Genomic DNA, 25396 nt, shown 5'->3' on the forward strand with positions numbered 1-25396 from the left:
TTGCTTAGCCTGGTGCTCTGATAATGAAGTGCAGTCGTGAAAAAGGTCAGCCCCCAGGTCATAAAATTAAGAGTAAGCTAAATCTGTGCTTATAAGCACCGTGCATTCCCTGTGTATAAGCAAGCCTGTGTGTGTGTGCATGTGTGTGTACAAAAGCAGAAAAGTGTGTTTGCAAAACTTTGCATTTGTACAGTTGTGTATGGACACGAATGTCCATGTGTTGGCGTGTCAGGGAAATGAGGTCACTAAGACACATGCAAAATCACTCAGGAAGGCCGTTTCTAAGTCAGTACTTTTTATTTTGAAAGATTTGTCAAACTCTTCACATCGTGGTGAGAGTTTACATGATTAATAAGAAGCAGCTTTTTCATGAAATGCTTGGAGGTGAACGAGTTCTCAGCCTGTGAGATCCGACCATCCCATTGACTTTGAAGTTTCTTTTGATTAATAGAAAGAAAAGAGAGGGGTGGGGGAGAAGAGGAGGAACGTGCTGGCAACCACAGGAAAGATCCCTCATGACAGCCATCCAGATGTGAAAAAAGAGGAAAAAAAAAAAAAAACCCTAAACAAAACCGATTCACCAACTGCACTTTTTCTGTTTTCCAACATTCTGAGCCTCTCTTCTTGATTTTGGCCTTTCTGGCTGAAACACCCTCCTGCTCCTGCATCTCCCAAAGACAGTTCAGAGGGGAGCAGCCCTGTACAATGTGGTGATCTGTCCCCCAGAGGTGTGGTGGATTCTAGAGAACTGATGGTCCACGGCTCTGAAAAGTTTGAACAAACAGCCTAATATGAAAAGAAACAGCACTGAAAAGTGAGGGGGGTGGGGAATGGTGAGGAACCGGGTTGACGTGAGAGTTTATGTATTCCCAGAACACAGTCTTGGGTTCTTTCTCTCAGTTTCAGCCCCGGGCAAACAAGATTTGTTATCCACGGTTCTGGCTGGTGGGTTCTGCAGGTTTTCCCCACCACTGATCCTCTAGCCCCAGAAACATCCTTGCCAACATCACATGTCTATTACTTCCCTTTGCCCAACTTCAGGCCACGTAGGGATGACCCCCCTGGCAGCCAATACCCTGAAATAAAATTAACACAAAGTCTGATACAGTGAGTATTAGTTTCAAACAGAAAAGTGAAAATCTAAAGATGCAATGTGTGTTGAAGGCAGACTTGAACAGATCAAAATTTCCACCTATATGCCACTAAGACGATGGGCAGAGAGGTGCAAAGGTTAAGACAAAAGTGGGACCGTTAGTAGATGAGTAAGAGGCCGTGTTAGCTGAGTTACAGCTAAGAATGTCATGACTTGGGTTAAAATTTCCATGTTTAGCACCGTTAATGTATTCATTTAAGTCTATATTAGCACCTTGACCCCAGGCAGAACAACAAACCATCCAAACATTTTAAACATTGGGGAAAACAGGAGGGGGAAGGTCAAAGAGAAAGAATCTGGTTCTGCAGGTGGAGACGTGGCTTTAGATCACGAGATCCTTGTCGATGTCCCCTGTAAAGCAAGAAGCAGCAGCGTTAGACTTGGAGGTCGGTGTTGATGGAGATGTGCTTCCCAGAGAGTTGGCGGATCCCACCCATCCCCGGGACCAGGGGCCAGGTGACCCGTCCAAGGTCAACCAGGGAGCCTATGACTGAGAACTTTGGTCTCCCCCTCCCTGGCCGGTCCTTGTCACTTCCACCCACTGCCAAGTTACGCTCCCTGTCTCCTCTCTAGGTGCCTGTCAGTTCCCAAAGTAGTGCTACACACAGAGTGAGAGCTGATGCTCGAGGAAGGGAGAGAGAAGGAGACACCGATGGATGGACAGAGAAGGATCAGGAAGCTGCCTGAGAGAGCGAGGCCCACCCAGGCAGGGAGAGCAGACAGAAGTTAATGAGGCACAGAGAGCAGAGATGGGCAGAGAGGACAGACACGCAGACGGCAGAGAGGGCAGCGAAGAGGGAGGGAGAGGACGGCGGCCCCTTTGCCCAGACACTCACTCTCCTTGATGCCGAAGCAGCCGGCCCACTCGTCCAGGGCGATGTACTTGTCCTTGTCCAGGTCACAGGTCTCGAAAAAGCGGGTGGTGCAGTGCTCCATGGGGATGAGGGGTGCACGCAGTGGGGCTAGCTCGGTGTGAGACAGGTACCTGCAGGGGATGAGGTGGGGAGAGCCTGAGAGCTTGAGAAAGCCCCACACCCCTGCATGGGGAGCCAGGGGCAGGGAGCCTGCCCCTCGGGGCCAAAGGCAAGGATGCTCAATGCGAGATGAGAAGCCAGAATCCTGGGTCTCCCCCCAGCTCTGCCACTGACCTGCTGTGTTTCTGAGAGCACAGCCCTGCCCCACCCTGAGCCTCGGTTTGCCCCTCCCTCAAAGGGGGAGGAGTTGACCATAATGTCTAAGGGCCCTTTCTGTTCTGATGTCCGTGGGTTCATAACACAGGTCTCTTGGTGCATGGGTTTCCTAATTGGCTAAGAGTTGAGGGCACAGAAACTTAAACTGAAAATATTCAGCATTTCTGCTATTGGTAGATCAAAATCTGGTATGGAACAACGATGCATGTTTTCTGTGGACACATGTTTTTACAGCTGCAAATGCACATTAAAGAGGCTAAAAAGAGATGCATCAAAATGAAGAAAGTGCTGACTTCCGGGGAGGAGCGTGGGAAGAGACTGGGATTGGCAGGGAGGGTGGACGGAACTTTATTGTTTGTACACTGTGTCATGTGTAAGAAGCAGGCCTTTTGATTTCTCTCCCACTGTCCTTCCAGCTGGCCTGGACTCCAGAGCACATGTATGATTTTTTTTCCTTGTTCCCCAGAGCCCTCAATTCGTTTTCCTGAAAAAACACTCTTCCCCAAGGGACTACAACTTGACTCCAATTATCTCTCTGAACCCCAGGCCCTCCTGCCCCACCCAACTCATGCAAGGAATCACACAATGTTTGAACTGAACCCTCCCCCGCTTCATTGTATACCAGTGAGAAAACTGAGCCCCAGAGAGGGGCGGGGACTCAAGCAAGGTCACCAGGCAGCTCTGGGACAAGGAGAGGGGAAGGATGGATCCCCTGACCCAGGCTGAAGAGCTTTCCCAGACTCACAGTCCTTGCAGCTCCATCCAGAAGCCTCCCTCCTGGCCCCTTCCTCGCTCAGCCTGAGCTCCAGATGTCCCCTGTCTTCTGCCCTCCCCGCCACAGTATGACTCAGATGGATCCCAGCCACGGAAAGAGCCTGGGAGAGAAGCAGCAGGGAGTTTCCCGGTGCTCAGGAGACCCCAGGCCCCCGGGATCACCCACAGGGTGGGCAGATTCCAGGCACAGGGGCTGGACCAGGAGGGAGCGGTGAGCTTCCCCGAGGGGAGCATCCCTGGGCACAGCGTGCGAGCAGGGTGGCCTTCCTTTTCGTGCTGCTCCAAGAACACACAGCAAAAGAAGGCCGGAAGGCGGTAGTGAGGGTGACCACCCCTGCTCAGCTCTAGGTGCACCAGCTTCCGCCTGCAACTTCCAGGAGCCTTCTTTACTTTTTCCTTCGATTGGGAAAAAACTGATCATCACCCAGAGTGTGAGCTCCATGGGGGCAAGGGCCATGTCAGTTCCGATTACTGTTCAATCCCCTGCCTAGCATCGTGCTGGGCGTGTAATAGACACTCAGTGTTTGTTCACTGACCAACTCCCTGCCTATCCTGCAGGGCAGTTACACAGCACTTCCTAACTCATTGCAGTCAAACCAAGGGCTTGCCTTGGGGATGGGGCTGGCTCTGTGAGTTTCTTGAGAACTTCCAGGGCCGGTTTGCCCTGTTAGGGCTGGGTCTCAGGGTCTTGCTGAAGGACCGTGAGCACACAGCTCGCCCCACCTTGGCTCTGCCGCCCCGAGGAGTCTGGCGTTCCTTCCTAGCTCGCTCTCCCTTCGTGAATGGATACCCCAGGCCAACACTCACCGGGTTAAGGACGGCTTTTCAGTTCCAATAGCTTCTGCCTCTTCTGGCAGGAGGGAGTGTCTCATGGCTTTCTTCCCTCCTGGTCCTGCATCCTTTCTCCTACACCTGTCCCTTCCTGCCACAGCCCTTAGGCAAACCGTGGGCTCTAGGGCTGGGAGCAGCAGAGGCCACTGGGAGGTTTTCTGACCGCATCTAGTGCACCTAGCAACGCTGACCCATGACTGTCCACTCCAGAGCCAAGCCAGAGCAACTCCCCGGGATCCGGAGGGCCTGGGGTCTTACCCATCGATGGGGTGCTGGTCCAGCTGCCCGAACTGCCAGTGCACAGGGAAGATGTACATGTTGTAGTTCTTCTCAAAGTCCCGGGCTAGCAGCTCCACGGGGTGGTCCCCGGCTTCCAGGCGCTTCTCATTCTCGTGGATCTTCTTCACCTGTGGGAGCAGAGACGCGTGGGACAGAGTCCGGGGAGGCTGTGCAGACCAGTCAAGGCCCCTCCCCCCTCTGACAGGAGGCCAGAGCTGGCGGACGCCAGCCAAGGCCACGGTTCAAAATGAGGAAAGGAAGTGGCGTAGATGGGTACCAGCATCTCGACCACAAAAATGAAGGCCTGGGGCGATCTCAAAGGGCTCTCCGTAGGGCCGCCACACCAGAATGACTGGGGAGTATGTTCAGATGCAGCTTCCTGGGGCTCACTTCACAGAGACACTGATTCAGTGGGCCTGAGGCGGGGCCCAGGAAGTTGCATTTATCAGTACTCTTAGTGCTTGGTGTGTCCATTAAAGTTTAAAATCCATAGACTCAGAAGGAAAAGGGAATAAAGTTATTTATGTCTCTTATGGAGACAAAGTGAGCAGGTCTTTTTTTTTTTGCGGTACACGGGCCTCTGACTGTTGTGGCCTCTCCCGCTGCGGAGCACAGGCTCCGGATGCGCAGGCTCGGCGGCCATGGCTCACGGGCCCAGCCGCTCCGTGGCATGTGGGATCTTCCCAGACCAGGGCACGAACCCGTGTCCCCTGCATCGGCAGGCGGACTCTCAACCACTGCGCCACCGGGGAAGCCCAGCAGGTCTTTTTGTTACAGGACTCCTCAGAGCCTTTAAGGCGTGAATGTACTCTAGGAGCCTTCAAAGGCAGCAAGGAGGAGTCTGTGTCCTAGCGCCCAGAAGACAGGCACTCGTTGGAGTGGGGATGTGGGCTTACACTTGGGGGTCTAGATCTAGGAATGGGACTGTGGATCCCAGCCAGCCTGGGGCCAGGAGGTGTCCAGCTCAGGGGCCCTGGGACAGGAGGAAAAGGTACCACACTCACTCGCAGCTTCTGCTTCTCGGTCAGAAGGTTGTTGTCCTGATCCCTCTCGTACAGCGTGACCAGGACGTTCTTGAGCCAGTCCCGCATGCGCAGGGGGAATTCAGTCAGCTCAGAGTCCAGGCAGGGAGCGATGTCTAGGGTCCAACACACAAGGGTGGTCAGCACAGACCCTGATTCTCCCTGCCTGAGGGCCAACATGCTGGCTGGGCGGCTCTCCCTGCCCCACGCCCCACGCCCTCCTCCAGCAAGAAGCTTCAATCAGCGACCTTGATTGAAGCACAGGGCTCAGCCTCTCTGGGCCACAGTGTCTTCACACATTTTGAACAAAAGAGATTGTGTGGGGGGAAGAATACTCTGCAAATGGGCAAGTGCAAAGGGCACGTCTGCTGTCCCCTTGACCTTCATCTGATCTGCGGAGGGAAATGGTTCCCTCCAATGGCTCTTGCATTTTTCTGGGTGTTGCGCCCTGAAAACAGAGGCCAGGACCCTCGATGATGATGTTGCCTCTTGAGAGGTGTTTGAAGCTGGGATACTGAGGGATAGCATCCACCCATAGGCCCCGCTTAGCTGGGGTGGGGATTCAGGTATGCTTGATCACCAGAACATTCTTAGCGATACGATTCCATCCTGGTCTTTGGAACCTAGGATCCCAGAATGTCAGACCTGGAGATTTCATCCAAGTCTTCCCTCTTGTTGGACTTATTAGAGGTCCGTGTGGAGAGAAGGGGCTTGACTAAGGCCACACTGTCAGAGCCTCATCCAGCACCAGAGCATGTGGGTGCCTGAGGGCCTAGGGGTCCATCCTTCCCTCATCCTTTCACCTATGGAAAGCCCCCTCTTGTGATTAGGGCCACAACCTTCTTCACCAGCATCTGGGGAATGGAAGAGAAGATATGGGTGGGAGATGCTAGGAGTTGGACGGAGTGAGTGATACGCCCCAGAGGACGGGAGAGCCTCTCAGCACGTGTGTCAGTCTCACTGCCCAGGAATTCCTACCAGCATTCCTCCCGCTGCCTTCCTTCTCTAGGCTGTGCCTTCTCATTTCACACCCTGGGCCCCGTAACTGGGAGAGCAGGGCTGACCACAGGAGAACCTCATTCCCCCTCCTCCACCTTTCTGCATGCTGCACACCTGAGGCAGGTGAGGGGCCCTCCCCAGGGTCATCTGGTGCCAAATGTACCAGACACACCACGTGGATGTTGTCTTGGAGGGGAGCAGAGGTGGCCTCGGGTGTTTCAGATGATAGGGAGGCAGCCACGGTGAAGCAGAAGCCTCGGCCAGCTGAGATTGCACCTGGGATCACTAACAAAGGGCCCGACGACACCCTGGCATCCCTCCCGCCAAACACCCGGCTCCCAGGTTTCTAGGAGAAGGTGGTGAATCATATGTCTTATGCAGGCAGACAGGAATGTAATGGAGTAAAATGGCCAAGGATATGACAATATTGAGTAACAGGGCCTAAGGGGAACTGACAGCCTTGCCCCAATTTTAAAGCATTCAAATTCAAGTAGTTTTAAAACACTTTATAGGCCCAGGTAGAACATCACTTTTGCTTCACATGTTGAAGCAGGAAAGATTGTGGTTAGCCCTATAGAAGAACTTCCTCATCTTTACAGGAAAGAAATGAGCTGTCTCGGATGCTAGTGAGAGGCTCCAGAAATCCTCCCTGATCTTGTGCTCCCACAACTGCTCAGTTCTTCCCTGGACATGTCCTGCACGCAGATACCTATTCGTAGACAATCATCTCATTTTATAAGTGGGAACCCTGAGGCTCAGGGAGGGGAAGAGATCTGCCCAAGAGCACACAGCACAGGAGTGGCAGAGCCAGCATCCATGCCAGTTCAGTGCCTCCTCCCTGAGATGGGAGGCTCGGCAGGGTCCGAGGAGAGACTCACACTTGCAAGGCCCGATGTAGTCCAGGTGGAGTTTGTGGCCCTTCTTGGTGCCCTCCAGCGTGCACTTGGTGGCAAAGAAGTGGCAGGAAGAGTCGAAGGTCTTGTTGTCATTGCTGCACACCTGGCGGCAAAGCATAGAGGGCGTCACACTCATTCCCAGAGCCCTTCGCTGGTACCGCCATCCTTGCCCATTTCAGAGATGGGGACACTGAAGGCCAGGCAAGGAACGTGATTAGCCCAGGGTCATACAGTGAGTTAGTGGTGGAGCCCGGACAGGAATCTACTCTTTGGGCTCCCAGGCCAATGTTCAGCCCATGCTGAGAGCCACTGCTGGTCTCTGAGCTGTGGTATGACTGAGTCAGGGCTGAGACATGGGAAAGCAAACCTGGGAGATATGGAAAGGATGAATTGAAGGTGAGGATGGGTAAAGCGCAGGGTGTGCAGAAGAGTTAATACAGCAGGCCTGGGATTGTTATCCTTAGAAAGGCGTGCTTATGAGGTTGGCCCTTGGCTGGCGTCTGAAAACGTGGCTGGTGAACAATTCCCTGCACTGTTAGAAAACTGTCCACAATGATGAAAGTGGCGCACTGTGCCTAGATTGCTTGTACAAATAATATGGTTCATGCTGAACATCGGTTTTCCTGCTTGGAGTCTGGACTTCGGGTACATGCTAGGGAGAGGATGTCTGTGTGACTAGCCCTCAGTTAAACGTTGGGTGCTGAGTCTCTAAAGGGCTTCCTTGGGCAGAAGCCTTGCTCACGTGGCTACATCTCATCTTTGTAGCTGGGGAAAGAGTGGGTTCTGTGAGACCCCTCATGGCAGGGGGAAGAGTAAGCAAGACTGTGCATGGATTCCTCCACACTCTGCCTGTATCTTGTTCCCTTTTCATCCAGCTACATACCCTTAAGTCTTAGCGGTGAGTGCAACTGTATGCTGAGTTATGTTGGTCCTCCTAGCGAATCTCTGCATGAGTGGGTGGCGGAGCAGAGATGCCGTGGGCTGAACAAAGGCAGTGGCAGAGTAAGTGGCTGTGTCAGGAGGAGGGGAGCCTTGCGTTGAACATCCTGCACACGCTTATTGCTTATATTATCACTGCAGAGGGAGAACTGATGGGCATTGGTGACCAGTGTGGTAGGGGGTGAAGGGGTGACAAGGAGGGGAGAGTTGACAAAGATGCTAAAATTTGGAGCCCAGAGAATAAGCTGTACTGGGGAGAGATTGAAGATGGAGAAGCCAGGTGGGAGGTTGTGGGAATGATACTGGTACTCGATTTGTTGCCCTGAGCTAGGTTACCACTAGCACAATGGTTGACATGCATGGGTGCTCAATAAGTATTTACTTGGATGGATGGATGGATGGATGGTTGAGTCCTATTGGAGGTGCAATGAACAGGTTTGAAAGATTTTTAAAAATAGCACATATTGAGAACTTACTAAGTACCAGACATCATCTGACAAGTCCCCACAATAGCCCTATGAGATAAAGTCTATTTCTGTCCCATTTTTAGAGGTGAGAAACCTTGGAGTGGAACATCGCTAAGATCCCACACTAACAAGTGGTGGCGATGGGGTTTGGTGTCAGCCTTCAGTCTGACCCAGAATGCACATTTTCGGACCTGCTGCTTTGCCAGGCTGCTCCCACATAGAAAGCCCCTATCTCGGTGCCTGGCGGTGTTGATGCATTCATTCCCTTTGGAGTCTGAGTAGAGCTGGAAGCTGGTGGCGTCACGTCAATTCCTGGTGGTTGCTGGAGAGTCCAGTGACGGGAAGAGCCTCCCCTCCGACTCACTTGCTGTGAATACACCTAGCGAGGGGACCTCTGAGACTGGAGCTGCCCCGTGGGACCACCAAGCCAGCAGTGTTCTGGGCAGATGCTCTGTGTTCTGAGGACCCCAGCCCCCCACCCTGCCCCTGTCCCTCAGGGCTCACCTTCTCAAATTCGCCAATGGGGGCAGGGCAGCTGGTGGGGTCCTGGCACACGCACATGGGGGTGTTGTTCTCGTCCAGCTCGCACACCTTGCCATGTTTGCAGTGGTGGTTCTGGCAGGGGTCTGGTAGAGCGCAAGGGCACCCGGTTAGCATCACCCGGGCTAGCACGTCCACCCCACCCCACAGTGGATCCTTGGACAGAAGTCCTAGGCTGTGGCCCCCACTCGGGCTTTGAGCAGCCCTGCGTCCTCCCTTCTCTTCTGCTGAACCCAGCAATGGGCATGTAGGGGAGCGGTTGGCTCAGTCTGGGGATTAGAGACTCAGTCTGAGGTCAGGGCCAGGCACACTTGGGGGGCTGGGGGCTCAGTCTGGGACCCAGGAGCGCCAGGTACCATATAGCTCCCCCAAGGATGGAAGCAACCATTGTGTCCTCAGCTGTCAGTGGATCAGTCATCGCAAGGCATTTTGGGATTTTAGAATAGACTTTCTAGAATGACTTGGAAAGTCAGCTGTTGTCACGGAGCCAGGGAGCTGTGAGGCCCAACAAAACAGACTTGAGCGGCTGTAGCGGAAAAGGGAGCAGAGCCCCAAGGCCCACACTGAACAATAGAGCCTGCCTGTGTCTGGTAAACACTGGATGAGGGGCGTGGAGGGGAAGGAACGTGACTCAGTAGACGCCCCTCTGCTCCAATGAGAATATTCTGTGCCCTCAGGATGCGAGCCCGTCTAGCCTTTTCCTCCTGGTGCTTGGCTGGGGTATCATAGTCATGCTTTGTTGGATGCCTGCCCTGCTAGGCCCTGGGCCAAGGGCGCTTCTGCTTTATCTCATAATCCTCTGACAGCCCTGGGGCAAGGATCTACCATCTTCACCCTTCCCCAAGTAAGACATGCGGAAGCTGGGCTCAGAGAAGCTTCGCAGGCTGTCGGAGGGCATCGCAGAAAGAGGCGGGGTTTGGAGGCAAGCCTTGTTTGCTTTGCCTCCAGAGTCTGTGCTACTAGCCCCTGGGGTACGGAGCATCTCCACTGTGTGGGATGGGAATGCTGGCACTGTGGGTGGGAGCCAGAGGCCCTGGGTCATTGCTGTGGCCCTGGCGCTAACTCCACGGGTAGGCTTATATGAGTTATGTCAGGTTTCCAGGACTTATTTCCCCACGGCTGTGTGAAAATCAAATAAGCTCACGAGTGTGAAAGCTTCTGGGGCCATCGAGTGACCAGATGGGACTGGGGATCTCAGTGGGAATGGGAAACCCAACTTTGGAATTACAGTAAAGGGCTATAAGGGGAGAAGGCCATTTGCAGCTGGAGAACTTCCCTTCCTGACACTCAAGGCCTGGCTATAAATAGATCTTTCCAGATTCCAGAAAATAATCCCAACCTTTCAGTCAAGGCAGTTTCTCCTCCACGGCCCATCCTGCAGCGAGGACCCCACCCTGCATTTCCTTGGGAAGGAACTTCATGCACGCTGGGCCCACGCTTTAGGCCCAGGTGGCAGAGGGCAGAGGCTTCATGTGACCAGACACGGGGAAGGGACCTACTTTCAGCCACCACCTCCTCCTCGGCTTCCTCAGGACCTTCATCAAATTCTCCTACTTCCACCTGGACGGGGTTGGTTCCCACAGGTACCTGGGGTGGAGGGGGAAGAATGAGTCAAATGGCCCTACTCCCATCCCAGACCTGCAAGGAAGGGGCAAAGCCTGGAGGGCGCTTGCCTGGAGCCTCAGGTACCCACAAAGGGATGGGGAGAGACAAGCTGGAGAGGGGCACTGGGCCCAGGTCACAGAGAGCACAATTGCCAGGTCCAGAAGTGAGACTGAATCTTACAGGCCGCTGTGCCTCTAGGGCCCCAGAGCTCTAGGGAGATGCCTCAGAGGCCGCCAGGGGGGTCAGAGCAAGAGGGGGTGCCAAGCTCTCCACCCTTCCAGCCACACCAGAGCAGCTCCTCTTTCATCTGTTTGACATATGGGGAAGACCGTGGGCGATCATCTACGAAAAAATGTCCCATGGCTTAAAAAGTAAACAAAATTCAAAATCATAGCTCCCAACTGTTAGGTTCCATGGAAGGTTTGGGGAGCATTCAGGAGTGTGTCAGGATTGGGGGACACACAGGATTTACATCTGTGCTGCGCCCGTTCCAGCAGGAGACCCACAGCACCTGTTTGGCTTTCTCAGGGAGCAGATGGCAAAGAGGGGCCGCAGGTCTGGGGTCCCTCCCCACCTACCTCGGATACCTCAGCCACGGTTTCCTCGACCACCTCCGTCTCATCAGGCAGGGCTTCCTGTTGCTGTTGGGAAGTGAAAATGGGGTTTGGAGAGGTCAGGGCCGAGGCCAGCTTCACTGCTGAAGTGCCTCGGCCTGGACCTCTAAAGCTGGGGAGTTAGGAGAGCGGCTCGTTGGAGACCCCCAAGGCTGTGCACTTGGGGGTCTCCAATGAGCAGAGCCCCTCAGGGACTTCTGTGAGCAGGGATGAGGCACAGGAGAAGCCAAACACGGGGGCCCTGTGGGGCTCTGGAGCACCTCCCTTTATAGTTATATCTGGAGCTTCTTTTTTTTTTTTTTTTTTTGTGGTACGCGGGCCTCTCACTGTTGTGGCCTGCGGAGCACAGGCTCCAGACGCGCAGGCTCAGCGACCATGGCTCACGGGCCCAGCCGCTCCGCGGCATGTGGGATCTTCCCGGACCAGGGCACAAACCCGTGTCCCCTGCATCGGCAGGCGGACTCTCAACCACTGCGCCACCAGGGAAGCCCTATCTGGAGCTTCTAAGATTTGGCTTGGAAAAACATTTCTGCCGCTTAGGCTAGAATTCCTCATATGACAAACAGGTCACTTCCTTCTAAAGCAATTCTAGTCCCTTTCTGGGAAGCTCTGATTGTTAAAAAATGCATCTTCACGTTACGTGGAAATCTCTCTTCTCTGGAATCTCCACCCAATGGTCCTCATTCACTTTTACTTCGGAGCTTATTAAAGAAAAAACAATTTTTTTTTTTAAATTAGACAGTTAAATCAAGATGGGGAAGTCTCTGTCCCTTCTGAGCATCTAGGGCTGGCAGATTCGATGCCCCTGGGCTGGTGATGGGAGGTAAGACCAAACAGATGTGACCTTTAGGTACTTACAGGGGCTGCCAAGGCCCATCCGGCCAGGCAAAGGAGGAAGAAAATCCAGGCCCTCATGGTGCTAGGAACCCTGTGGGGAGGAGAGAGACGGAGAGTTCAGTGAGGGGGAGGTTTCTTTTTGTTTGGGATCTTAGTTCCCTGACCAGGGATCGAACCCGCACCCCCCTGCATTGGATGCGCAGAGTCTTGACCACTGGACCGCCAGGGAAGTCCCCAAGGGGGAGGATGCTCGATGGAGAGTTCTTGACGCTGAATTCCTGTGATATGCAAGGTAATTTTAGGTGGTCCATGTTAAAGGATGGTGAAAGACACGGGAGTAAGTTGCTTCTACTCATTTCTCTTTCAATTCTGATTATATGAGAGAGTCTCAGTTTGGTGCTAATGTGTCTTTAACACCTAACACTCATCCCTTTTGAACCGAGAGTATGCCTCTGGCTCAGAGCCTCCACAGGAAACTACATCCAGCTGGAATTCAATAAATTTGTTTTGTCTCCTTTGTGTTTAGTTTTATAGTTTCCTTCTATTTATGACAAAGGTACACAGATTTTTCCATTTATGGTAGTGATCTTAAGTCTCCTTTCTCAATACATTTATTATTTATTTATTTTAAAAATTTATTTATTTATTTTTATTTTTGGCTGGTTGGGTCTTCCTTGCTGCACGCGAGCTTTCTCTAGTTGGAGTGAGTGGGGGCAACTGTTGGTTGCGGTGCGCGGGCTTCTCATTGCGGTGGCTTCTCTTGTTGAGGAGCACGGCCTCTAGGTGTGCGGGCTTCAGTAGTTGTGGCTCACAGGCTCAGTAGTTGTGGCTCACGGGCTCTAGAGTGCCGGCTCGGTAGTTGTGGCGCACGGGCTTAGTTGCTTTGCGGCATGTGGGATCTTCCCGGACCAGGGCTCGAACCCGTGTCCCTTGCATTGGCAGGCGGATTCTTAACCACTGCGCCATCAGGGAAGTCCCCTCGATGCATTTACTTAAATTTTTAAAAAGTGATTCGACAAAGGTGATTGGCTAATTCGTCAAGTCTGGGCAATGCTGAACCAGATCACGTTCAAGGGTCCCTTCAATCCCTGGTGTTCTAGGATTGTTTTCTTCCTATACCCCAAACTCTCCTCCTCCCCTCCTCTTCCTTCTGCTTCCTTCCCATCTCTAATAAGAGAAGCTAATGGGCAGCAACCTCTTGCCAATTTGAGACAATGAGATCTACATTCTAAACAAAGAACAATAGTTTTTGAGTGTGCCCAGTGGAACCTGTGGCCATACTTTCCTCCATTTACCCAGGAGGATGGTACTTCTCTGGATCCTGTGTGAGAACTAATATCCAAATGCTTACATATGTTGCATGGTACCTTCCCTTTCCCCTTCACGGTTAAAGGATGTTAGCTGAGATCTAGAAAATTCTCCTGCCCTGGTCACTGCTGTGACCTTCCTCTAGATGCTGAGCTCTCGACTCTAACAATCTCATGACCGGAAGGCATCTTGGAACAGAATCTCCTCTGATGGTTCACTGCCAAAATGCCATCCCTAACTGAGGAACTATGGTGGGGACATTTCGTTTCTTGTTCTAACTGAATGGACTTCCGTTTGCAAATGGCTTTAGAAAGGTCTTCCTTATACTGTTCAGTTTGCCTCCCTCAAGCTTCTCCTGGTCTACTCTGATGGTCCTTCTGTGGCCACAGAGGGCAAGCATGCTCCCTCTGCCCCCAAGCAGCTTTTAGCCAAGGTGAGCAACAACCGTATCTTCCCTCGTTTGTCCCCAAAAACTTCCATATCAGTCCCATTATCCCTAGTTCCTCCCAAGACTTCTCAACTGACCAAGCACCTTGGTGGGAGGTACCCTGGCATCGTGGAAGAAACACTTGGCTTGGAACTAAATACCAGGGATTCTGATTCTGTCGAAATACTAACCTGGTGTATAGGTTCAATCCTTCATCCTCTCTAGACCTTGGTTCCCCCTTCTGTTGAGAGGGTTAGACTAGGTGAACACTGCGGTGGTAGCCTGGGCCCTTAAGATGCCCTTAAACTGTCACAGCATATGCTGGTCTAGGCATACATCCTCCCCTCTGATATCCTCCATTTTAACTTGGATTATGGTATTTGGGGAAACAGACAGGGGAAGGGCAGACTTCATAATGGTCCCATAGTGGATTGAAATAGACACTAAACCTCACTATTTCATCGAGTTTACAAGAAATAAAACCAACAGAAATTTTAAAATATCAACCTGGGAGCTTGGCTTTGCGTCACGATGTCCCCAACTCCCAGAGGAATCCAGTCTTCCCCTTCCAGGCAGTTTTGGGAACGTTCCTCCCCTCACACAGCTGTATGCTTTTCTTCCCCCCTCTCCCCGCAAGCCTTGAGGTGGAAAAATCTCCCTTCTTCCTTCCACATTTGGAAGAGACAAGCAAAACAACGCCCATATGTGGCTTTGGACGAAGGGAACAGGAGAGGAAGCATGAATGAAGGGCTTGTCTGAGATTGTTTGAAGTTGAAGGGTCAAAGGGAGACTCGTAGCAGGAACAAAAGAAGTCATCTCGTCTGGGCTCCAATTGCAGAGAAGACATATCGTTAGAGAAACAGCCCAACTAGGACTGGAAATGAAATAAGCTTCAGGTTGGAGAGCCAGGAAGACTGATGTCTCCAGAGTCTGTGTCCTTCATATGAGCAGAGGAACTGCTCATCTTTGACCAGGGAAGGGTTTGTGGGTCAGCTCTTCTGTCTGTCCTGCCTCACCACCTGCGCTCTTTCCCAGGGAGGCACTGACCCTTTCTGCCACCCCCATCCTTAGTGCTGCAGCCGGAAGAGAAAAATAATGCTACATCTTACAGTACTTTATTGTTTCTAAAGGCCTCCCATATAGTACTCTGTCCCCTTGGAGCCTCTGACACACCGGCAGGCATGGGAGGGCTCTGAGTCCTGCTGTCACAATGAGGAGTCTGAGGTTGAGAGGGAGAAAGTCATGCAACATTCAGGCCCCTTCCAAGCTGATAAACTCCCTTCCCGTGGCGTTGGTTTGGGCCTCACAGGGGTCATGCTCGGAGATGGGAGTGGGGTGGGAGAGAAAAGCGGAAAGCGAGAGTGTTAAGAAAAGGACACGAAATCTTGGAGGAGGAGTTATTCTCCAAATTTGAGGTTTTGCCCAGTGCCCAGTGCTACCTCACCAGTCCCAGAACCCTCTCCCTCCAGATGATGGGATGGGAGGGAAGGGGGGCAGCTGGACTGTTCTCGGATGCGCGACCATACTCCCTGCATACCTATGACCTCCCTCTTGGAGATTCTGTAAACCATCACTGGCCGAAGAGGCAAGGCACCCATCTTGCAAAGCTAAGGGGGTGCATCAGTAATGCCAGCAAGGTCAGAACACAGGGTCAAACCCCAGCATCCAGAAATTATCAGCTGTGTACCCATCCTTTGCCAATCAAACCTAGGTCTGGCGTGCCCAGGGAAAATAAAAATACTTTTGTATAAATGAGCAATTTTAAATGAAAACTCCCTTCTTTGTATCTCTTTAGTTTGTAATGACACCTGTGTTTATCCTTTTCAAAATGTCTTCATAATCCGGCATCCCACTGGGGGCTGAAGGCATGTCTTTCTGCCTTCTAACACAGGAGAGAAGGCTGAGGCCCAGAGCCGGAGCCGGGGAATAAACCTGCCCAGAGCCCCAGGGAGCGAGCGGCAGGGCTGAATGAGGACCCAGGCTGCCCCCCTCTGCCACTGGCGTGCCCTCCACCTCACACACTGTTTCCCTTTGTGGCAGCTCCCTCCCTAGATGCTCACCTGAAGGGGGCCCAGTTGGGCTGCGAACTGGCCCAAGTTACAGGGAAGGAAAGGAGCCTGGGGGGGGTGGGGGGATGAGGGGGGCAGGAGGTGTGTTTCCCTTGGCTCAGTGGTCATCAGATGCAGACATCGCTCACTCCCACCCCGCCGCCTGTCCTGCCTCCCGTTCCGTACATCCAGTCCCTTCCTTTTGCCTTTATTTGCTCTGGAGATGGCTGAAAACCCATCCTTGGCTGCCAGCAGGACCCGAAGCTGAGGTCACTTCTCTGGGGATGGAAAAGTACAGCCAGTGCCCCCAGTTCATCTCCCTCAAAATATAACGGGCCTCCTTTGGGCTCTCGCTGGACACTGAAAAGTCCCTGAACGTCAGAACTGGGGAAAATCTCAGAATCATAAAATTTTAGATCGTGGGTCTTAGAATCATAGACCCCTAAGAACATGAAACACAGTATGTGAGATGCAATCATCAAATCTTATTTGAGTAGAAGAGTTTATGGAGCAATGCAGTCTAATAGAACTTTCTGAGATGATGAAAATATTCTATATCTGCATTGTCCAATATGGTAGCTACTGGCCACCAGTGGTTATTGAACACTTGAAATGTTGCTAGTGCAAATGAAGGGCTGAAGTTTTCACTGTATTTCATTTTAATTAAATCTGTGTAGCCACATGTGGCTAGTGGCTACCATATGAGACAGGGTGGTTATCAACTTTTATAGAGTCAGTATGGTAGAAAGGTAAGCCCAGGGGCTCTGGAGATAGAATATACAGGTTCAAATCCTGGCTCTGCCACTTAGCATTTGTGTGACCTTCAGAAAGTGACTTTCCCTCTCTGGGCCTCAATTCATGTCTCCATCTGTAAAATGCAAATAACACACCTACGCTGAAAGGCTCATGGGTGATTTGCCCGAGAGAATACAAGAGGTTAGCAATGGAAGAGCATCTTAAAATCCAAAGATCCCCGAATCTCCATCCCCCTTGAAAATCCAGGCCAAGAATACCAGCTCTTTGTCTGTGGCCCAGGGAGAAAAGGTGTTGGGGTGGAGAAAGGAGACATTGCTCCTCTTGGTCTCAGGCACACCAGCCCAGCCCCCAGTGGGCACAGTGACAGAGCCGGCCCCAGGCTGCCCTCTCAGTTGAGCTGCTGACGCAAACCAGGCGTCTTGCTTCCACTGTTTGGCTTGCAAACAAGGGCTCCAAAAAAACACATGTTCCTGGTAAACAAGCCCAAAGAGAGGAAAACAAGTGTAGAGGCTAATAAAGGAACCCCGTGAGTGAGCCAGGCCCGCCCGGGAGCTGGGACTCAGAAGGAGGGCTGAGCCAGGCCAGAGAGGCACCATCACGGCCAGTGTAGCCACATGGGCACTCACACCCCGGGGGAGCAGACGCAGCCAGTCAGAGGTGATGTGGAAGTCGGGTCCTGGGTTCGAGTCTTGGCCATGTTGCTCCCAGCTCACCATGCAGGTTAGGGTAGGCTCCTCTACTCCCTGGACCTCACCTAGTGCCACTCATCTGCACAATGAGGGGGATCTTTTAGACCAGTGTATTCAACATACAAGCCAGGAGCTCTTTCTCTCAATGAAGTCTTCTGCCAAAGTCCAAATCTGAAACAGCTAAGAGCCTGTTGCATTTGTTGAACATGTGAGTGTACTATTATCTATTCAATGAATTAGCTTGAAATTAAAAAAAAAAAAAAAGCAGGTGAAAGCGGTGTTGAGATGGGGGCTGGAAATCCTGTACACTTGGACACCCCCTGAGACACCTTGGAATGCCTCTAGGTTCTTTCATGAACAGAGTTTGAAGCCCTTGGGGCCAGGGGGTCCCTAAGGTTCCTTTCAGCCCTGACATTCTGAGTCAACTGAGGCAGAAATCTTTCAGAATACCACCTTTCCCAACTTGCCCCTTGACTCCCTGCTTCCACTTCTAACATTTCTTGCTGGAAGGGAAGAAGCTAAGGGAAACTTTTAGGGTATTATGAGTGCTCAAGCCTAGCTTTGAAAAGCTTCAGAGGCAACTCAGAAGTAGCCCCAGAGTGTGAGACTAGAATCAATCTGACTGAGGTTCTATAAACACATCTGAGATGCCACGTTTCACCATGGTTAGGAGAGGCCCCAGGGTGGAGCTTCAGACTCTCCTTCTTGGCTCCCCCTAGGGGCCACTGCTGCATCTGGGTGACCACAATGAAGGGGATGAAAAATAACATCAAAGTGTCCAGGCTGTCACATCCTAAAGATAGCAAATCTGTGGCATATATGCCTCCACCTGCCCCTCCTGTGCATGTGGCAGACATTACTAATCAATCATACGACCTTTTCCTCTAAAGTCCAGAGTGGCATTCAAATCTGAACACAGTTCTTCTGGCAGCTGCTACAAATGGATTGGCATTGTCAAGCCCTGGGAAATCTCTTTGCCATGCTCCTGATTTTAGACATAGGGAAACTGAGGATCAGAAAAGGAAAATAATTCACTCGAGGTCAGATGGCAAGCTAAACTTCCCAGATGTTCAGAAACATCCAGATGTTTGCGTTTTTAATTTTTCATCTGATCAAGTCAGGATCCTAAGGCTATGACCAACACAAGATGGCCCAGAAGGATCCACAGATGAGATGGGTTAATCCCAAGTTTCTGAAAGAACCCAGCTCTGGAGAGAGTTGCTATTTCCATTTGTATTTTCCCTATAAATATCAAGCTCTATAGCTTGATGAGTGAGGGCAGAGTTAATTTCCTGTCTAAGACATCTTCTGGGTGAGAAGGAGGCTGTTTTTCTAAATAATTCTGTCAAGTCACTGATTGCTGGCCTTGGGCCTGCACAGCCCAGCTGTCCCTGAGTTCAGGGTTGGGGTCAGGACCCAGGCTCTGTGCTGTAGAGAAAAAGTAATTTCTTTCATCCCCAGGGTTGGCTGAAAACTCAGCTCCAGCCTTCCCTTTCCTCCTTTAGAGGAGGTTAGGGAGGGAGCCAGCAGGAAGCAAATGAGCAGCCGCCCCTTAGCCACATCCTGCTGCCCTGATGACAAAGCCATGCGGGCTGGCTTAGGCCATGGCAGGCCAGCAAAGGAGAGAAAGAAGTCCTGCTCATCACTTACTATTCGCGGGGCTCATTGCCTCTAGAGGCAGGAGTGTATGGAGGATGCCAGCCTGCTCAGATGAAACAAACTGAGCACGCATTGAACATCTGGATGTTTCCAGACATCTGAAAGTGTGGCTCAGGCAACAGTTTGCTGTGTGACCTTAAGTGAGTTATTCTCCCTTCCTGAGTCTCAATTTCTGTCTGTAATATGTAACAGGCGGTCAGGAGTCTGTCTCCCTGCCATGGCCTATAGTTAGAGCTGGCTGTGCACATACGTGTGTGGCTACAAACAGCAGTTGTGTATCTGTATGAGTGACCTATGGCCCTGAGGACCTCTGCGTGAAGCTGTGTGTGCGACTCTGTGCATGTCTACTTGACCCGGCATCTGTCGGTTTCAGCCTGTGTCGGTGAGGGTCAGAGTTTGCATATGCATCAAAATGGACACCTGGGCCTTGTCTGGGAGTCAGGGTATCGTTCAGGGAGAGCTTTGAGTGCATGACCTTCTGTGTCTGCTCATGTATTGAGACATTTATTATTAGCTATGCCAGTGGGTGCCTGTTGGTGAAATCAATGTTTATATATTTGGCATCCTCGTGGGTTTTTTATCTCTGCACACATAACTACCTATCTAAATAACCTCAAAAATAAAATGTTTTCCTGTTTACCTCACATCCTCAGCTCTTTCCTCCACCATCCTTTTCTATTTATAGCTTATTTTCAGCAAGGAAGACTGCTCTTGTGAATAGCAAACCCCAGCCATGCTATTGGTTGACAAGTCTCTAGAGATGGATAAAGATTTTAGCAGGACTGTTATGTAACCCAAGACCCCCTAGCCCATCCTCTCTTGTTTCCTTTTCAACTAGGGGGCCAGGAGGTGTTAAAAATGTAGCCCAACTATTCCTTCTAATGAAAGCAGCACCTGGCATTTAGGTTCACAGGACTTCAGAGCTGGAGGGGTACCTGGAGACCATCTAGGTTACATTCCCCATTTAATAGATTGGGAAACTGAGGTCCAGAGAGGGGAAGTGTCTTTCCAAATGTCACTCACTGTGAATTAGGATCCACCTCTGCCATTGCCTTGGCCAATGCTCTTTCCACACTGGAGGGTACAAGACTCTTGGGAAATACTCAAGAAGATGCCCAAATCAAAAGAATTTGAACAATACTTATTTCGTTTAAATGTGCCTGTCGGCACTTTTAGTAAAGGGAAGTTATATCCAAACCCCAAGATGATGAAGCTGCCAGACAAAAAAGCTGGGGATGATTTCAACTCTTTGGGTGCCATAAATTCATCAGTTCTAAAAACCCATCTGATTAAGTGGGAGGGCCACAGTGTAGCAAGTGCTTCGCTGTGCATCACCCTGTTTTGTCCACACAGTATCCCTTTGAGGTGGTGCTGTTATTGCTTTTTAACCAAAGAGGAACCTGGGGCTCAGAAAGGAGAAGCCATTAGTTCAAGGTCAAATGGCACTTTTGAGGCAGAGGTAGAATTGAACCTCAGGTCTTCAAGTTGCCTGTCTAGGAAGCGGGAAGCATATCCCAGCCTCACAGCTGCCCTGGGGTGCTGGGAGATCAGACGGGCAGGACCTAGAGTTTGCTGTCCTGGTGTTTGGGGACAGAGTGGAGTGGGGGACATTCAGACTGAGCTTGATGTTCTAAGTGTTTCTAGAGTCCCCAGCCAGCAGGCAGAGACCCTGAAAAAAAGGTTGCCGTGGCAACGCGCATTCCTCATAGAGTGAGTCATAGCAAAGAAGAGCCTTTTGGTGGGTGGGACTTGGAAAAAGTTTCAAAAGTTGATTCCTTCCCCAGGCACCGCCCCCTTCCTCCCCACCCTCCCTCCCTCCGCTCCAGGCTTTGTCGATGTGGCAGCTGATGGCTGAGTTAACTCTCTCTTCCCCCAACCACTCCCGTTTCAGTTTTTCATCCTCCTGCAAAAACACCTTTGCTTCCAGTACCCACCCACTCCATCTTCCACATCATGCCCTCCGGCTACCTGGAGGGTCAGCATCCATTTGAGAATATGTTAAGACCGAAGGCTGTGAACACCCTCTTCTACACTGCTGCTGTCTCTGCCTCTTTCTGTCTCTCTCTGTCTCTCTCACACACACACTACTGTATATACAAACTTAAGGGGTTTGCAGGTGCCTTTAAGCCTATTCAAAAGCTAGTCCGTGGATTCTGGTTTAAGAGACCTTCCTTTGAAAGTTTCAGAGGACGCCGGGCACCCCAAAGACCATCAATCAAGTCCACCCCTCTTACTTCACAGACAGGGAGACTAAGCCCAGAGGAGACACTTACCTAAGATCACACATAAAATGTGTGCCTTCGGTCTGCCACCTTGCTTCTGATGTGCTTCTCACCCTACTGTCAGCACTTGGGGTGTATAGAAGTTTAACCCCAGAGAAAACACTTTCTCTATGTGTTCTGCATAGAATAGAATTTTCCGGAGGAAAATGTGTGTCTCTCTGTTTCTTTTGGGGCAGAGTGGGCTTCCTAGAAGACATGCCTCCCCCAATGCCCCCTTTTCTCTCGGTGTCCTCAGGGACTCAGGAAGTCCACTTCTCAACCAGCCAGTGGAGCCGTAGACCGAAGAAGACCTAACACCAGCCTGTGTAGCGTTTGAGCTTCTCATAGCAAGGTGTGAGAAGGTTGCCCTGGAACCCTCTCCATCTTTCCTCCTCCCTTCCACTCTTTACAGCACATCCCCCCACCCAGCCTCCCATCAGACCCAGTGCCTCAGCTGGACCATATCAGATGTCTGGGGTCTTCAGATCTAGATACACAGACGGCTACTGCTGACCATTTCCTGTGTTTACACCCCAGGGAACCCAGGATAAAACTGACTGTCTGATAGTGCTATTTCAGGGTGAATGGCACCGGAATCAGTGCGTGTGTGTGTGTGTGTGTGTGTGTGTGTGTGTGTGTGTGTTGGAGGACGGGGTTTGAGAGGGTAGAAATTCCAGGAAAACAGGAGCCTTCCCAGAGGTGCTGATTAAAAATGAAGACTCCCCCTTTGCCTTCCAGAGATCAATGTATCATTCAGGCAAAGTCTCTTTTGGAAAACAGAGCCACTGACCAAGAACCAAGTCTAGGAAGTTTCTTCTTCTGGAATGGGAAGCAGGGCAGACTCTGCTGCCGGCCGGTTCCTCTTGCAGCTGTGCCCAGATCAGATTCCCAGGAAAGGAAGAGGCTGCCACATTTGTAAAGGCAGCCTCTGAAACCAGAGAGACGGACACAGAGAGAGACGGAGAGAAAAGACTCCCTCAAAGACAGTCTGATTATTTTCTGCGAACCTAAAAGGGAGACCAAGTTATCCTGAAAAGCGACAGGCAGCAAGTCCGTGGTCCCTTAAGGAGAGCAATGATGGAGCAAAGGAGATGCACATCCCTGTCTCTGATCCAAGAGACCTCCCGGCATAGCTTCCCCTCCCCTGTACACAAAGTTGAGGAGTGAACCAGAGTGCAGGGGTTATGGGACTAGAGAAGGGACGGGCAGGGCAGGGGTCTTGCATACCTCAGTGGCAGGCAGGAAGGCAGCAGGCGAGAGCTCCGGGCAGTCTGAAGGTCTGCAGGAATGTGCGGGGTTTAGAGCCTGGTAACAGGAAACCACTCGGAGCTCTGGGCTGGGTCTCGCCCTCCACCCCGCGGTCCCTCCTCCTCCTGTGTCTCCTCCTTCCCCTCCCTCCCCCTCCCCTTCTCCCCACAGCCAAAGCTGTCTCTGTCTTCCATTTCTTTCTTCCTCTCCTTGTGGGTCAGGACGGCCCACCTCCCCTACCCCCGCCTGCCACATGGGTTCTGGAGCCGTTGCCTAAACAGACAGACAGAGCGGTGCGCCAGGGCTAGAAGGGGCGGCAGGAATCACCTAGAACAGCCTCCTCCTTGTTCAGAGGGGAACTGAGGCCTGGAGAGGCAAGGGATCACCCCAGGTTCCCAGGGGCAGAGCCAGGCCCAAGGGTCTTGATTGTATGACCAGTGATCTTTACAAGAGCCTCCCTAACATTAGTCAGTGCTGAGGAGGGCAGAGCAATTGGAGGGGGTTGTATCTGTGACAGAGGCAAGGCTAGGACTCGCCTCTATACAGACTAAAGAAGCTGCCATTGATGCGTCATCGCTGATGATTCGGGATATGGTCTAAAAATAGCCACTCAAACTCTAGCTGCACCAGCAATGGACACAGAAGGGGTTAGCTTTCTAGCTGGGGGATCTATGTCATCAGTATAGAACAGATAAGGTAATTGATGATATCGACTACAATCACAGAGGTAACGATGGCCAAGGTTTACTGAGGACTTAGAATTTTCATAGGTATTGTTATTATGCCTGTTTTACTAATCAGGAAACAGAGGTGCAAAGAGCCTGAGTTACGTGCTCAAGATCACGTGGCTAGAAGTGGGGTGGGCAGGCTGATTCTACATTCAGCTTGGTTCAATCAGGCTGTATGAGCTTCTCGGTGCAACAGGTCTCAGTTGAATATTTATGAGAATACTGATGAGTGTATGAATATTTATGAGTGCAGGCCTAGCACTTTGAGAAGTATAAGAATTAATATCTGGTCCTTGTCCTCAAGGAGCTTTGAATCTTGCTGAGAGGGCATGCCTTAGGCATCCACCCACTCACATGAGGAGTACAGACTCTGAGGTCTATCCCCAGGGGTTCAGAGTGGCAGGATCTCTGAGTTGGAGCAGGTGGAGAAGGCTTCCTGGAATAGGTGGCTCTCAAAGCATGAACTGGGTTTGAATAACATGGAAAGGGAGAAGGCAGAGAACATTCTCATAAACTTCTCTACAATATGGCCTCCACCTCCTTGGCCACCCTCTCCTGCTGCCACTCTCTTCCTTTTTTTTTTTTTTTTTTTTTTTTTGCGGTACGTGGGCCTCTCACTGTTGTGGCCTCTCCCATTGCAGAGCACAAGCTCCAGACACGCAGGCTTAGCGGCCATGGCTCACGGGCCCAGCCGCTCCGCGGCATGTGGGATCTTCCCGGACCGGGGCACGAACCCGTGTCCCCTGCATCGGCAGGCGGACTCTCAACCACTGCGCCACCAAGGAAGCCCTCTCTTCCTTTTTTACTCTACTCCAACCACACTGGCTTCCTTTCATTTCCTCAACAACCACAACGTTCTTCCCGCCCCAAGATCTTTGCACTTGCTCTTACCTCCGCCGGGAAACTTCCTCCATCTGATTGTGTGTACCTGGAGTTTTTTCACCCTTCAGGTCTCTGTTCTAATGTCATCTCCTAAGAGAGGCCCTTCCTGACCCCCTCTCTCACAGGCATAGTTCAGCACCTTTCACTGTTTTGTTTCCTTCCTGGCACATGTCACGATCAGGAGCTATTTGTCAACCGTACTAGACAGACACTCCATGAGGATAGGGGCTTCTCGTGTCTTAGGTGCTGCAGTGCTCCAAGTGTCTAGAGCAGTGGCCAACACGAAGCTGGCTGTCAGTCAGTGTGGAGTTTTCTTTTACCTAGGCTTCCACCCTGCAATAGTGCCCAGCACTGGTCTTCACTGGTCTTCAAGTGAAGTAAGTCAGAGAAAGACAAATACCATATGATATCACTTACATGTGGAGTCTAAGAAAAACAAAAAAAGATACAACTGAACTTATCTACAAAACAGAAACAGACTCACAGACTTAGAGAAGGAATTTATGGTTTCCAGGGGGGAAGGGTTGGGGGGAGGGATAAATTTGGAATTTGGGATTGACATATACACACTACTAAATATAAAATAGATAACCAACAAGGACCTACTGTATAGCACAGGGAACACTGCTCAATATTCTGTAACAATCTAAATGGGAAAAGAATTTGAAAAGAATAGATACATATATATGTATAACTGAATCACTTTGCTGTACACCTGAAACTAACACAACATTGTTAATCAACTATACTCCACTATAAAATAAAAAGTTAAAAAAAAAAAAGAGAGAGAGAGATCCTCAAACCTGCAAAGTCTGGGCGTCTGTGCATTTTTCTTCAGAGAAGGTCCATGGCTTCCTTCAGGTTTCCAAAGGGACTGGTCAGGAATCCATGAAAGTTTCTCTGTTCCAAATGACCCCCAAGACCCCTCCCTGGTCCAGAAGCCAAAAGTGCATTCTCTGCCTCAGCTGTTCAGTACAGGGTGCTAGCAGACTCCTCAGGTACCTGTTTGCAGTGTGGACAGATGTATGTTTTCATAGGATTGGTTGCTATAGCTCCCAGGGATCGTGGGGGGCGAAAATTATCTTAAACTTTGTGTTTTCCTTCATGAACTAAGATAATGATGCTGATGAGAATGAGCTGATGGAACCATTCCCAGTGTTTCGCTGGAGTTCCCATATGGCCTTCGGTTCAGGAACTGGAAAGCCGGTTGGGGCCAGGCTAAAGCTCTGGGACAGAGAGCCTGT

The 25396-nt window shown here is 51.2% G+C and overlaps 1 protein-coding gene across 1 annotated transcript; it reads right to left on the minus strand.

Annotated features, from left to right (window-relative positions):
• Positions 1 to 274: 274 nt before the first annotated feature.
• Positions 275 to 22635, minus strand: SPARC (secreted protein acidic and cysteine rich). The gene is made up of 10 exons (XM_082651461.1): positions 22522 to 22635; positions 12168 to 12237; positions 11274 to 11336; positions 10590 to 10677; positions 9055 to 9176; positions 7127 to 7247; positions 5232 to 5365; positions 4207 to 4355; positions 1990 to 2138; positions 275 to 1504 (listed from the first exon to the last, which is right to left on the minus strand). Exons 2-10 carry the CDS (start codon positions 12222 to 12224, stop codon positions 1476 to 1478), a joined length of 912 nt encoding a protein of 303 aa, XP_082507587.1. The 5' UTR covers positions 12225 to 12237; positions 22522 to 22635; the 3' UTR covers positions 275 to 1475.
• Positions 22636 to 25396: the final 2761 nt, after the last annotated feature.

This window comes from Grampus griseus (genome assembly GCF_964374135.1).
Source record: "Grampus griseus genome assembly, chromosome: 3".
Classification (NCBI taxonomy): domain Eukaryota; kingdom Metazoa; phylum Chordata; class Mammalia; order Artiodactyla; family Delphinidae; genus Grampus; species Grampus griseus.